A 15,653-nucleotide genomic window follows, 5' to 3' on the forward strand; every position below is an offset into this window, starting at 1 on the left:
CCTTACGGCTATCATTTGTTAACATGACGCTTGTTCTCATACATGTAGTACATTTATTACCAACCTGAGAGTTTATCCGCTGGTCATTCGACATGACGAATGACTTCTGAAGTCTTACTTCAGCTCAAGACGCTGTAGATTCCCGTCAGTAACACTTTCGGTCCGCTAGTAAAACATAGTTCTATTAATCTGCGCTTGAACCGGAACCGGATGTAAGTTCCAAAAAACTGAATTTTGGAACTGAAATTGAATGGTGAGAAGTGAAACTGAAATTATTCGAGAGCTGAATTTTTAAAGGATAAAATGCAGTTTCAAAGCAAATCAATTCATTTTCAAAATATAAAATTCAATTTCAATTTAGTGATGATCATTTTCAAACCATAAATTCAATTTCAAATTAGACTAATTCAAATTCAGTTTTCAAAAGCATTTATTCAAGTTACAATTCAGATTCAATCTGAGCAATTCAAATTCAAATTTAACTTACTCAAATTCAGTTTCTGATGGCACAGATTTCTGCCCATAAAAGTTTGAGACTGTTCATTTCTTTGTAAATGAGTAAACTTACAAATCGAGCAGGTGATGAAATAATTATTTCATTTAGAGTAAGGCTGAACTTGATAACTAACAGACCAAACACTCTGGGTCATTTAACATATTTTAACTTGTTGTTACACACTTGTAAAACAAATAACCAACTTATCAGAAATGAATACTAATAAATGTATATCTTCTGCTTGAATCACACACACTGGCTTATGTTTCATGTCTCTGTGCCAGGCAGGAAATACTTAGTCACTCGTTGAGTGACTCATCGGCCCTCTTGGGGTTCGACTTGTTTCCACCCCCAGCGTCGACAGTATGGCTGTCTGCAGATGGGCAGCAATGCTCAATTAAGAAACATGCTGCATGTCAAAAATGCTGCATGTCAGCACCCTTTTTGGACTCAAACGCTAAAAGAAAAAATACACAGACCATCCAAATAGTCGTTTAGTTGTAACAACAGTCTTTTATTTGGCCATACATTAGATTTCAATCATTCGTTCAGGATTTAATATACACGATATATACATAAGCAAATAAAAGACATCAGCGTCCTCGTCTTGCAGTAAAGGTTGGCAGTGCAATCTTGGCCTTTTTAACAGTGTCACTGGGTTCCTTTCATCTTCTCCCACTCACACGTGCACCCACGCAGACGGCGTCGGTCGGCTCGGAGCCGTTTGATCCTGCTGCTCAAGTTCAGTCCAGTTCAGCCTCTCTCCTCTGTTCATCTGCGCCAATACTGAAAAGGGAAAGAACAAAGTGAGCTTAAATCAGCAGTTTGAACGCTGAACAACAGAAAAGCTGGGTCTCATCTTGGTGGAGGTATTGGAAGAAAGGTAAACTTATGCTATCAGCTATTTAGCTTCTGCGTTTTGAATTATTTACACCTACCTGTGCAAATTTGTGTATCTGCTCGACGACAGCAGCGAACAAAGCTCCGACGCTCTCATCAATCAGACTCTGCATGTAGTGAACCGCCTCCTCGTCCGACAGGTCCAGTCTGAACTTATCCTGCACCTGGAGCCACATAAATATCTACGCATTAACCCTTTATTCATCATTGTATTATTTTAGGGTCTTTAAAATAATATGTAAAGCGCCTTGAGGCAGCTGTTGTGGTGATTTGTTGTTATAGAAATAAAACTGAACTGAATTACCACAGGACCATTTTACAAGTGCGCTTTAAAAGACCTTAACTCCGTTTGTAGTAGAGACAAAATTCAAATGCAGAGAACAGAAGACAAGCTTTACAGGTATATTCATATTATATCACTGTAGCACAAAGCATTCACCTCCACCTGGATTTTACCAGATGCTCTTCACATTACTTTAACTCCCCAACCATTTTGAGCTAGAGGGAAAATTCAAATGGTTCCTGAACGAAGATAGTTATTTTATCATTTTAACCTCCTAGGACCTGCCGTCCACATATGTGGACATCACATTTTGGGTTATTTAGACCAAAATACTCAATTTTGCTCTACAAGGGCCTGATATCTACTTATGAGGACATTCTACTGCTACTGTGCTATTGAAATTTTAAACGAATATCCTCTTATTTGTCTTAGAAACAAAAATTAGGCAAAAAAAAAAAAATCTTTGCTTTACATTCATCAGGTCCCAATCAGAACAAATATCAAAGAGAAATTAAAAACGCATGATGTGGAGGAGTTCGGGTCTTAGGAGGTTAAAACCAAAATTACAAAATGACTCATCCTGTGTGATATTTGGGTCCCAAAGGTTTAAGTAATGTGAACTTTAAGGGTTAACCAGACATTTCTTGGTTACAGATAATGGGATGCTCCACAGGATCACGCTGTAATCTTAATCACAGGTTCATGGCAGTGCAGTAACAGCTCTTTGACTCAGTTTGTCTCAAATTTACTTAAACTTTACTGAACAATATTCATTATAAATAAAGCATGATTTGTTTCATGACAGCTAGTGTCTTCTTAATCCCCCTCAGGAAAACAAAAGACTTTCTGTAGGAGGCTACAAAGACAACCGATCTGATCTCCCCAGTACCCTTAATGACCTCAGCCCTGAAAAGAGCTTTAAGGGTGACTCCTAGCAGACTTTCAAAGGGTAAAGAGCTAAAGCTACCAACCACCTTACCTTTTTAACAGTTTTGTCAGGCTCAAGAGCGATGTCAGGAATATTGGCATCCACCATGAGAGAGAACAGGTTCAGGATCAGGTTGGAGTACCTGAGGAAGTGGAAGACGAGGAGCATATTGCACATTAGCTACAGTGGTGTCCATTAAAAACTGACAATGCTTTCCTTGTATTACATGTTTGCAGTTTTACTTGAAAGTAGCTTTTCAAGCTTTAAAGGTGCAAGTAAAAGTAAAATATAACTCCCAAGGATGATTAATCAAAGACAATATTTGGTAAAATTCACATCAAAGTGTTTTTTCCAATCACAGCAATGATCATCGTCATTAAACGTCTTTCTCAGACAAATTTAAAGACTTTTCAAGCTGCTATACAGTTTAGATTTTTTGCTTTTTAAAAGTTAAAACCAGTCTGATGATGGATTAGTCCTGTTTAATATCCCTTTAATCCACTGATTAAATAAACTCACTTAAAACCATGTTGGTATGTTTGTGTTGTTACTGTCCATATTCACAGTTTGCTTGGCTCAGAATCATCGTTTTGCTTTTATGTGTTTGCATGTACCTCCTAAGATGAAGAAAGGCGGTGTAGCACTGCTTCCTGAACTCCTGGTACTGTTCGCTCTGCATGCCTCCCATACCCTCCACCATCTCTTTGCTCAGCTTCATGGGCGGAGGCAGCGGTTTGGGGTCTCGGCCAAGGATGTAGCCGAAGTCTATGTGGAAGAGCTTCCCTGGATGGAGAAATGTGACAATTAAAAAAAAAAACTTAGAAAGTAGGAGGTTTTGATTTCTGAGATCATGAAATCCTCCAGCGTGGAACTACGGAAGCTTCTTAACTCAAATTTCTGAGAAAATAACGTGAATTTTCAAGTCAGAAATTTGAGATATTAACTTCCAATGTCAACTTAGGTCTACCAATCAAGAAAAAAACATTTTTTCCCAATTGACAGAAACGAGCTTTCCTTAGCCTCTGATTTCTAAGAAAAACAGATACATCTACTGGGGCGCTTGCAAGGTTGTCCTTTAAGTCCAGTCGTTTTAAGCTTTGATACAGTGCCAGTGGATAATAATCTAACAAATAAGCCCTGTAAACATATGGAAGTCACACAGCTACCTAAAGCTACATTAGAGATGACACACAGGCTTGATGTTAGTAAGTTAGTGTGTTTGCCTCACCGGTCTTTGTCAGCAGCAGGTTGTCCAGGTGTCTGTCTCCCACTCCCAGGATGTACGTGATGACACAGTAACCAGCTGGGAAATAACGAGAGGCACATTGATCAGATATTCAATCGGCTCCTCCAGCAACTAAATGAGCACCGATCTGTTACGAGCGTCTCACCGCAGCTCTTGACGTAGGTATCCATCACCTCTGAGCTGATGCCGTACGGCCCTTTTTCACTTGGCGCGTGCTTCCTAAAGAAGCTCTGTCAACACGGGATTAAAATGAGCACTTAAATCAAAGCAGCGCCCTGACGCGCCGTGTCTCTGACAAACTCTGCTCACCTGGATGTTGCCTTCAGTAGCCAGAACTTCAGCGACAGGAACCGACTGGACAAACTGCATAAAACCTGAGCACGCAACACGTTTTCTGCATTAGGCTGAACATCTTTAATACTTTGAAATCATAACAGCTTAAAACGCTGCTGCTGAGTTACTTCATTCTTCTTACCGTGCTTGGTGCTTGTGGCCAGAACTTTATAGGGTGTCAGCTTCAGGTCCAAATTCTCTTTTCTTAACAGCTTTAAGACAGAAAAAAATGATGATACACACTGACACAGACTCCTGACTTATGAAGATAATCTTGGACTTTGTCTCTCGTCAGTGATGAGCTAAAATATTTTTTTAAGCAAAAAACATCGTCTTCAACTTCCTGGGGGCATTCCCGTCTGTTAACGAGCACTTCTTACTTTGTCCATGAGCGAGATGATCTGCAGGATGAGCTGATCTTGTCTCAGGTCGTCTCCGTGTTTGAAGATGACTGGATATGTAGCTCCATCCTCAGCCTTGAAGATCAGTTTGGCGGGCATCAGAGCACTCTGACACACAAACACACAGAGAAAAGCCTTTTATTTTCGCATAGATACTGCTCGTAATCAGGACAATCTGCACCAAAGCAAACTGCACTGAAATCAAAGGCGGACATTCAAGCCTCTGCCTTTCTAACAGCACCACTGACGACTGAAGGGATATAACACAGTGGTCAGGGGATCACATCAAGTACAAGTAAATAAGTACCTGATAGTGAAATTAAACATGAAAGCACCCCTGTTTTTCTAATGTGCATCAAACACACTGTTAGTAAGAGAAAAGACAGTCTATTTCCTCTTAAGTGCCTGCAGAGGCTCTGTGTGAGATCTGATGCTATGGAGGAAATGAACGATGAAGTGAGCAAATTTGCACTTTTGATGAGTAATGACCACACCCGCGGTTACATTTACAAACTGTCTGAAGGCTGTAGCTGAGCTGCTGTTTAGCTACTCCACCTGCCTGATCATTGAATTTACAGTGCCACAAATCACCATTTATTCTCTCATGTTAGCAGTTTATTTAAATGGTAAATGGACTGATTCTTATATAGAGCTTTTCTACTTTAACTGAGCACTCAAACATATCACATTCGCCCGTTCACACACATTCATACAAGCACTGTTTCCTTTCTATCTAACACTCACACTCTGATGAACACAGAGATCAACTTGGGGTTAGCATCTGGCCCAAGGATACTTCAACATGCAGACTGGAGCAGCCAGAGTTCAAACAACCAGCCTTCAGATTAGTAGATGGCCTCCTGAGCTACACCCCCAGTCTCACAACGGCGAGACTGGGGAGCACTTTTAATGCCTTTTAATTGGTCGTGACAGCGAAAGGATGAGGTAAAGGCTTCTGTACCTTGAAGAGTGTGGCTGTCTCTGGGATGATGCCTTTGATCCTGATTTGAGGCTCCAGAGGAAGCGGAATCGCCTCGATCTCTGACAGGTTCACCTTCTCGTTGTCAGCCAGCAGGGCCTGAAGTCGCTCTGTCTGCAGACACACATGAAGGTTTGCTGACATTAACACAAGTAAGCAGGATCAGTGTCACCAGGAGCACACACCGAAGTCAATTAAGTGTTTGTATGTGTGAATAAGGAGTGCTTTTATTAAAAGGACAGTGTACTGCTGCGTATTAAAACAGGAAATAAATACAAACACTTCTCATAAATAAACCATGTTCAGGAAATATCTGTTGATTTACTCAGATATAAAAAAAACATGGGAGCCTACACAGGTGGGTTTTTTTAAAAGCACATTTAACACCGAAGCTGTTTTGAATATCTTTGCTACCTTCTTCTTGCGGTTTCCGCTCTCCCGTTGGACAGCCTTCATCAGCTGCACCAGTCTGTCTACAAACGTCTGCTGGGCAGCCAAGAGCGACCGCATCACCCTCACGGTCTTATCACCCTGGAGAAAAGAAAAAGTGTGAGCACACAGCAGTGGAGACACACACACACAGTCAGTTCTATAAAGCTTTGCTACATATTACATCAGTCAGCCGCTTTTATTGTACAGGCTTATCAGACCGGGGCAAATTTGGAACAATCCAGAATTTTAAAAATGACCCATTTACACTCAACTCTAAACTCTTTTTCTTGACAATATCCTTAAATCTCATCTAATAATATAAGTCCAACAAAGGAAAATACACTGAGACTTATTTTTATAACATTATGATCCAACTATGACACAGCTGGCAGCGTTATTTTGGGTATGCTCTTTGATAAATGAAGGCAGAAAGTGATTAAAACAAGACACCTTATTGGTAAAAGCATTGGGATGCAAATAGATTTTTACAGAGTAGCAGGGTGACATGATATATAACACTAACTCGCACTCGATGAGACATCAGCTAACTTTGCCAAAGTAAGTTAAAAATCTGACCTTTAGCAAAGCCTGACTGAACCTCCTCATGACGTTCAGGTACATCTCGTGGGTCTTTGGATCTCTCTGCTGTGTGTCCTGATCTTCACACTCCACAATCACATACCTGAGGAAGAAACGTGGATTTATACACACATTTTTATGACTAACTTCTTTTTGTCCAGGCAGAAAACAAAAAGCACTGTAAAGAGGACTCACCAGTACAAATAGTTGGCAAGTGTAGAGTTCTTGCAAGCACGAGAGATCAGGAACGTGCAAAGGTCTTGCTGCAAAGACATGAGGACACAATGCTGTGTTACGAACAACTGATAGGACAACATGACAGAGCAACGCACTGTCCACAGGTCCTTTATGGGGATTTTTATTTGCTCACCTCTAGATTCTCACTGTCAGCTCCCTCCTTTCCCTTCTGTGGCGTAGTGGATGATCCAGATGAGCCAGAAAGAATTTGGGAACTGCAAAGCATGTGACAGTTTTACACATCTACTTAAAAGGATTGTGTATATGTTACTGACAGCTGATTTTTAAAACTGACAGCTTCTTTTTAAAATGTGTGCATTGTTCATTCTTATTTCATTCCACGTGTAAGACAGCATTGTGGCAGATCTGCAGCTGTCTGGATCCAGCTGCAGATCTGCCAGTAAAATCATAACATTCAATGAGTTCATCGCGGTTTCTGAAAGAGAAATAATCAGATCCTGCAGATCGGCTGATGCTCTCTCAGCTGGGGAACATTTGGGGGTAAATTTAGACCCAGAAAGTGAACAAAAAAAAAACCACACACATACTTGAGTCATCTCAAAGCCACTTTTAGACATTTTCAGTTTCAGAGCCAGAAGAGAAGCTAATGCGATCAGCGGTGTTGACTCATTTATTAACCAGAATGGCTTTAAAGTACTGACCTGTCCAATGCAGCGTCATCTGAAAGTCCCTGGCCATCTCTCTTGCTGCCTGGATCTAAACCACCCTGAATATCACTGAAGTTCTCATACTTGAGCGCCTGCACCAGCTGAAGCAGGTACATCAGCAGGTCCTAGAGAGGAGAGACAGGAATTATCATTATGATTTCAATGTAATTGATTTAATACTCCTGGTTAAGCTTGATTTAGAGTCCTGCATTCCCCGCCGAGCCTATAGTGTAGTGATAGGGATTGTTGGTGGCTTTTATACTTCTGGTTGCATTGCTCTGCCATTACAGAGGAAGTGGAGCTGATCGTGTTGGAAAGTTTCATACAACACATGAACAAATAACAGTCAGACTTCAAGTAATTGAAAGAAAGAATAAAATGGAAAAACACATATTTGTATTCAAGTTTTTAAAAGGTTTTTCCACCCACACACGACCTGTCCTCCTACCTCATCATCAGCCTGCTGTAGCCGAGCCACCGCATAGCGTCTCACTGTGGGGTTGGTGAAATGGGATGACAGCAGCTCCAGAGAGTCCTCCACATCCATGGGCTTCCACTTTCCCAGCAACTCCAGAGCCTGCTTGGCCTCCTGGGGCAGATCCCAGTTCACACACTTGAGGAACTTTGTCAGGGCCTGCAGTCAGAGGAGGAGGAATCATTGAACATGTATACAGACGTAGCAGCAGCAGTCGCTGGGGGAGGAATAGTTGGAAGTTACACATAGTAATGTACACTTGGTTGTAACGGGGAAGACACCAGCAGCACACCTTTTCCTGTGTGGTGAGGTAGTATCTGAACTTCCACACCAGGTCCTGCTCTTCAGAACTCAGCTGCTTGGTTGGAGGGTAGCTAACGATGATCTGTACATGCAAACAAACAATTTTAGATTAAAGCAAGCAAAGTTATTATAGAAACATAATTGTTCTAACGATTCTTTCATTTTTTTTTCACTGATCTTTTGTGATGTCTACACTCAAAAGCATCCGTCTTCTTTTAGCAACAGTGTATAAACATAACACAGAACAGTTTCCAGTTCAGTACATTTTAAATGGGTTTCTGGATCGTGTTCACATATGGATTCTTTTTCTCATGATGGAGCTTTATCCTGCATTTGTGGATGCTGACAGAGAACTGTGTTCACAGACAGGATTTATTTATGGAAGGGTTCATGAGCCCATGTGTTGATTTCCATGACAGAATCGTGTTTTTTTCCATGAAGGCTATAAGATCACAGTCATACAATACTGATTTTTGTCCCTTGCACACAGAGATTTCTCCATATACTCTCAATCTTTTGATATCATGTGCTGTAAATGATAAGATTTAATGCTTTCTTTGTTCTATAGTAAATAAACTGTAGGTTTGTGCGATTTACCAATCATTGCATGTTATTTTGATTTATGTTTTACACAGCGTCATAGCATTTTTGTAGTTCTAAAACTTGAGTAGCTGCTAGCTACTCACATTGAGCTGGTCACGTGTGGCAGCATTAGGCTTCAGGTCATGATCTGAGGGCCCACTGCGAAGGCTACGAGCCAGTTTGTGATGCTTGCTCTCTACCAGGTTTTCCTGTGAAGGAAAAGAAAAGCCAAAGTTACAGCACGTGAATGAAATGATGTGTGAGCAAACTAGCACACAACATTTATATTTCTTCAACATCATGAAATCATTTTCTCACCATCCCCATCTGTGGGTCGGGAACTTTGACAATGTCGCAGCTGGTAAGAACTGGTGATGCATCGTCTCCATCCTTAATGGCGACAAAGGAGAACAGACCAATCAGCCGACACCGTTCCAACACGTGGTATCTACCTGCTGTGTGCTGGCACTAATAATCAGGAAATTACCTTTTCATAATAGACGATGCTGTACTCCTTGTCATTTGATTTGACACGAGGAAACTCCACCATGAGGTACATAAAGTTGGAGCTGCGCTTCTCACTCTGCAGAAAGACAATTTCACATTTTTCAATTTGAAAAATGTAAATAAGCGCGAATTGAACCGCAAATACAGTTGATGATTCAATTCCTCCTAAATAAGCCTTCATATCCTTCTGAGACTAATCTTCACATAGTACATCTTATTGATGCTTTCTCGACTCGACTGCAGAGTCGGCCTGTGCAACCAGAATCGAGCTTAACAAACTCACTTCATTGATCATCTCAATCTCTCTGAAGGTCAGCCGGTCCAGCCAGTCCACCTTCACCATGTGGCCCTGCCGATGAGCCTTTGTCAGCTGGATGGAGAGATGGGAAGGTTTGCAGAGAAATGAGCACATAATTTTAGCAAAATCAAAAGAGAAAAATACAGAAACGGCCGTTCTGTTGAACTGATCACAGCATGGCGGCTGGTGTGCAAACAGCCCGACCGATCATGCACAGTGCCAGCGGCCAATCCAGCATCTCCGCACACTCAGCAGCCAGTCCACTCATCAGTTAGTGAGTGTGGGTGTTGGGAATGTAAGCACACACTTGGCCACGAACAGGAAGCCCACAACTCAGCTGCGTAGAATAAATACTTACTCTTTAAAACAACATATGAACTGGTAGCAGCCTGAACACAACCTCTAATATACTTAAGCCAGCTGCATTTATGATGAATAATAATAATAATAATAAAACATGGGGAATCAGTGTAGTTGTTTTAGGAAACAAAATTTTAAAATAAAATTAGCTAACGTTGAAATAAAATGTACTCCCTGATAACCTCTTCTAAGTATCCCATAAAGCTACAACGAGTCAATGAATATAATTGTGTGTCCACATAAATATGAAATCCATGCACACACATGAAAACACACCAACATGTGAAATATGGAGGACTGAAAGTGCCAAAATCAAAAATAGAGTAAAATAAAAAACTGATAAACAAATCAATATGCACTCTATTTCCTGTTTCTTACCTTTGTAACAATTCACTTGTTTATTTACTTTCACATAATTTTCTAATTTATTTTAAAAAAGTACTGTATTATATTATTTAGGTATTATATGTCCTTAATGTGTTTCCCATACGTATTTCTTTTATTTTGGCATTTCTTTATACTTCATTATGCAGATAAATAGGCTTTATTATTGTCATTTTAAGTGTGTAGTTGGCTCATGATAGAAAGGTTAGCCTCCAGTCCGGTATGGTGACTCTCCAATACAGTTATGTCAAAAAGAAGGTTTTCACAAAATACTGACATACTTGACTATTATATTATTTCATATATTTATTATTTTGCCTAAGCATTTCTTTAAATATTTAGCAAACAATATTCATATTTGAACGATATTTGAATTAAGTGTTTATTAATGTATCTCAAGTCATTCATTTCTTAATTTTGGCAGTTTTAATCCTCCATAACAAGCAGAAAACTGATGTGTGTAAATGCTTTAAAAAAACACAGCCATACATCTTCACAGACAAAAAAAAAAAGTTTTCACACCAAAACCTGGATCAAAATGTATTTGTAAACACACTGAACAGATTTATGCTGTTTACAGGTTTCCCACATAGAACAGTGCAAAGTGAACAGAGGTCTGACACGAGGAGGAAGTGAGTACTTAATGTCCCTGCCACAGTTTGAATTGTCCTGATGTGGTAACCATCATTTTCATACCGTGTTATACAAATGGAAATCTATTTGCAGATACATTTTGGCCATGGCCTTGTTCATACATATACAGTACACACACATAATCTGCATTGCCAACACTAACTCCTGCAGTGGTACTCACATCACTGAGTACCTCCAGGTCAGGGCCCTGGAACAGATGATGGTTTAGACAGTGCTTTGCATTGGATGGTTTCTTTTTATCCAACGTTTCCTGTTCACCTTTGACTCTACTTCATTGCCCAATCCTTTCCTTTCAGTCCTTTAATCACTCATCCTCATCATCATCCTCCTCTTTCCTATCCACACACATGTATACAATATTATACCTTGGCGAGCCTGCCCATCTGGTCCTCTGCCAGGCTGCTGCTGGTGCGTCCCGGTGTGGTTGTGGGCTCTCCTCCATCCCCTTCCACGCCTGGCCAAACCTTCAGGTCATGCATCCCTTGCCGGAACATGCTAGAGCAGGACGGGAGGAAGGTATTTAAACTCACGCACACTACTACATACTCAGACCTTTAAACACTGATTTCAGCACGGCAGCTTTTGGAGACCACAGCAGACCAAAGGACAAGGCAAAATGTCAAGGTCCACCTGTATTCACAACTACACAACATAGCCTCACTGTCACCTGCCATGTTATCACTTCTTCTTTTCAGACTGAGCTTTTGGTGGCCCAAAAGTGCAATACAAGGGCCTAGCATGACACTAGATTTTGCTTCCATTGATGTTTCTCCTCCGTCTTACCTTCTCCATACTTTTCTCTTCTATCATCCTGTTACAAGTTAATCTTCACTTCATCAGTCAAAGGTAGATGCACCGAAGTTCTGTTTTTCTCAGAACTGCGTCGGCTCTCTTAAACGTTTTCTGGTAAAGTGTAATCTGACCTCCTTGCGTAACCAGTGGTTTGTACCTCGTTCTAAACTCTATATTTAGATTCATGAAGGCGTCTCTTGATTGTAGACTTTGACACTGGCTGACGACCGCCTGTGCTACGCCTCAGCCTCCTAGTAGACACACCTATGGTATACATTTAAAATTCTGATTTTCATAAAAGTTGACCTCTGACTTTGACGTGCACCTATGGTATCAGATTAAAACTTCTCCTTGAAGTATCGCATTCACAAGACTTTCAGAAAACTTGACCTCTGAACTTGACATTCAAAGTCATTCGAGATTTTTGGTAGATGCACCTCAGGTATCAACTTCAAAATCCTACATAGCCTCGTTCTCAAGTTACCACATTCATAAACTTGAGTGTCCATGCTGTCTCTTGAAATAAAAGCTGAAAGTCTGCACTTCAATCACTTCTTACCGTGTTTGATTTAAAATTCCCTGCAGGGGAGTACATTAGTAAAATTACATAAAACATGTGGACCTACATGTATCTGTGTGTTGTAATAATAGGGAAATGTCATAAAAAATTGCAAGGCAAACCTAGACTTTTCTCTCACCAGCGTGCCTTGACACATCACCTGGAAACCACTGCCAAAAGTAACAGAGCAAGGACACACTTACCCATATTTGCCAAACAGAGTCACGGTGGTTCCACCGACTGGAACGGCTCTGCCGGGCCCATAAATGTCCCACACTGTGAGAGCAACCTGGGCACTTTGGGGAAGGTCGGGGTACTTGACTGGCAACCGCAGCCACTCGTTCCAGCTGCACCGGAAAACAGGATAAACAGAGAAAATAAAATGCACATGTAGAAGTGAGTAGCTGATGGCCATTTTGCTACAGAACTTTGAAAAAAAATTCCTTTGCTTGACTTTTACAACCTCATAATCAGTGCATTACATCATATTATAATAACACTAAAACCCAGCATGGTTCTTACTTCCAGCGTGTGCTGAATGCTTTGTACGAGGTGCGAACAGGAAGGGCCAGAGGCTTTCCTTCAGCAAACACCTGACAGGTTACATAGAGGTCCGAGCAGTTCTCCTGGTAGAGCCCAGAGAAGCGCAGCATCGGGTCTTCGAGCAGCGCTTTGTAGCTCTTCTGCTCTCGCTTTCCTTCTAAACTGCCTCTGAAAGAGGGGAGAAGAGAAGGTCAGAGTGTGGAGCTGCAGTCTGATTGTTTGCTGATGTTATCAAGAGTGCTCCAACTTGTCTAGCTTCTCTTCTCACAAGTAAGTCAATATTTCTTTTGTGTTTCCTACAAAACAGATTTTCAAAGCCTGCCGAGTCAAAATATCCCCCAACAATGCTGAAAACCTTTATTTAACTCACCTTTTTTGCTCTTCGTATAAAGAAAACCCTCCAAGTATGGAGTGCAAATACTGTATTTAGTCAAGATACCATGAAAAAAAAAAAAAGATATTTGCTGTTACTGAGAATTTCAATACCGCAGCACTAGCTCCCCCCACCAGCAAAGAGGTTTCTGGCCTTCAATAAAAGGGAATATACCCCGGCCATGATTTATAACATGCTCAAAGTACATTTGTGTTTAAACAAATGGCCAGAAATGACAGAAAGATACACAGACTGCTGTTAAATAAGGTAACACACACTCCTACCATTCTATAAAACTCTACAATAACTCTTACCTGTCAGGTATAAGAGTCCACACACATATTTCTGCATTATAGCTTATTGCAGCTGTTTCTTAGACTCACAAGGGGCATATTATTTATGAATGCATTGCAATAATCTTGCATTATCTCAGTCTTACTAGTAGTACAGTCGACTGTACTATTTTTATTCATTATCCTGCTGCTGCTACACAATAAATCCCCCTGTTGGGGATAAACAATAAATGATCTGTTTATCTTGCAGGTGTAGTCACCCCCATTTGGAGGCAGAAAACTCCAGTGAAAATCTGACCAAATTGTGGAGCTATTTAATAATAATACGATCATAATGCAATAATAAAACTCATGAGCTGCACACAGGATTTAAATATAGGACACACTGAGCTCAGATAATAAGAGTTTAGCTCAGGGGGGCATATGCTACCTGAGTCATGATGGTAACATTAAGCAACCGACTGGCCTAACAGTGCTTCTGTCTCTCCTCCCACCCCAAAAAGGACAATAAACACAATACAACACTGTAATTCATCAGAACGACGTAAAGCAGAACCAGTGTTTCTAATACATGTGGACTGAGTCTTGATGAACAGAAGAAGGCTTGTCTCTTCCTTTTCTGTAGGTACAAATGTAATGTAATTATACTTTCATATAACCTAAAATTACTGCAAATGCATGATAATCTTACAGTTGCACATAAAGTAAGAGAAGAACAGCAAATCGTAACTCTGGGGCTTGTGATGGCAGTCTGCTGTCTCCTGTTTGACTGTTTGGTTTATGTGTGCGCGACAAACAATGTGTTGGACAAACTTCAAAGTCAGAAAAACGTGTTAACGAGACACAACGCGCGCGCACACACAAAGGAAAGCATCGCGTGAGGTCACAAGATACAGGAGTTTACGCCGCCTTGACCCAAAGAGACTCAGTGAAAAACTCACATCTTAAGTTGAACATTGATGTCCATATCACAGCTGTAAACATAGTTGAATTTATCAGTGTCCATCTTCCGACGGGGAAACTCTGAATTCCAACCAGAGACCGGATGACTTCAACATGAAATCCCGGACAGTTATAGGAGACTTTGCGAGCGGTTGTGTTTGCGACCAGGCCTCGGATCAGCACCCCGCAGAGCTCAGCTAAAGGTCCCGCCACACGGCTGGAGACGCTGTAGGTCCGGACACGAGTTTAAAAGGATGTTAACTGCCTACATTCACGATAAAGACATAATTCTAACGGCTGTCTCGCCGGGCATGATTTGGTGTTTTTGTTAGCTACCTACACAACACAGCAGCAACCGAAACCTACAGTCAGGCGAGAGCAGTCGAATTGCGATATAGTGACTGAGACGACTGAACGTGGGATTGTCATATCGTGGGGTTGATTAACCGAGTCTGATGCGGAAAAGAAGGAAGTAAAAAAAGAGGCGGAACGTTTATATTAAAGGAGCAGTGCACACGAACTACATCAATAGAACTACACAAATACACTGGGGAAAATATTCACTCACTCATCCAATTCACTGAATACAGGTGTTCTAACCACTTCTATGGCCACAGGTGTATAAAATCAAGCTACTAGGCATGCAGACTGCTTTTACAGAAATTTGTGAAAGAATGGGTCGCTCAAAGGGATGCTGAATTCCAGCATGGTACCGTGACAGGATGCCACCTATACAACAAGTACAATCGGGATATTGCCTCACTGTTAACTATTCCACAGTCAACTGTTAGTGGAAATATAACAAAGTGAAAACGATTGGGAAAAACAGCAACTCAGGCACGAACTGGTAGGCCACGTAAAATCACAGAGCATGGTCAGTGGACACATGGTGCACAGAGGTTTCCAACTTTCTGCAGAGTCAGTCTTACAGACCTCCAAACTTCATGTGGCCTTCAGATTAGCTCAGGAACAACCATAGAGAGCTTCATGGAATGTCCGAGCAGCTACATCAAAGCCTTACATCGCCAAGCGCAATGCAAAATGGTGTAAAGCACGCCACCACTGGACTCTAGAGCAGTGGAAATGTGCTCTCTGGAGTAACTAAT

General features: G+C 41.1%; 1 protein-coding gene across 1 annotated transcript; it reads right to left on the bottom strand.

Moving 5' to 3' along the window:
• Window positions 1–985: 985 nt before the first annotated feature.
• On the bottom strand, window positions 986–15,119 carry pik3c3 (phosphatidylinositol 3-kinase, catalytic subunit type 3). The gene is made up of 25 exons (XM_026162280.1): window positions 14,547–15,119; window positions 12,919–13,107; window positions 12,600–12,743; window positions 11,411–11,540; window positions 9,633–9,719; window positions 9,330–9,425; window positions 9,161–9,232; window positions 8,947–9,051; window positions 8,250–8,342; window positions 7,931–8,116; window positions 7,477–7,607; window positions 6,948–7,029; window positions 6,773–6,840; window positions 6,575–6,680; window positions 5,981–6,097; window positions 5,549–5,680; window positions 4,567–4,695; window positions 4,329–4,398; window positions 4,163–4,227; window positions 3,999–4,083; window positions 3,836–3,910; window positions 3,222–3,390; window positions 2,659–2,749; window positions 1,435–1,560; window positions 986–1,282 (listed from the first exon to the last, which is right to left on the bottom strand). Exons 1-25 carry the CDS (start codon window positions 14,609–14,611, stop codon window positions 1,268–1,270), a joined length of 2,628 nt encoding a protein of 875 aa, XP_026018065.1. The 5' UTR covers window positions 14,612–15,119; the 3' UTR covers window positions 986–1,267.
• Between the last annotated feature and the right edge of the window lie 534 nt (window positions 15,120–15,653).

Source organism: Astatotilapia calliptera, chromosome 3 (assembly GCF_900246225.1).
Source record: "Astatotilapia calliptera chromosome 3, fAstCal1.2, whole genome shotgun sequence".
NCBI lineage: Eukaryota > Metazoa > Chordata > Actinopteri > Cichliformes > Cichlidae > Astatotilapia > Astatotilapia calliptera.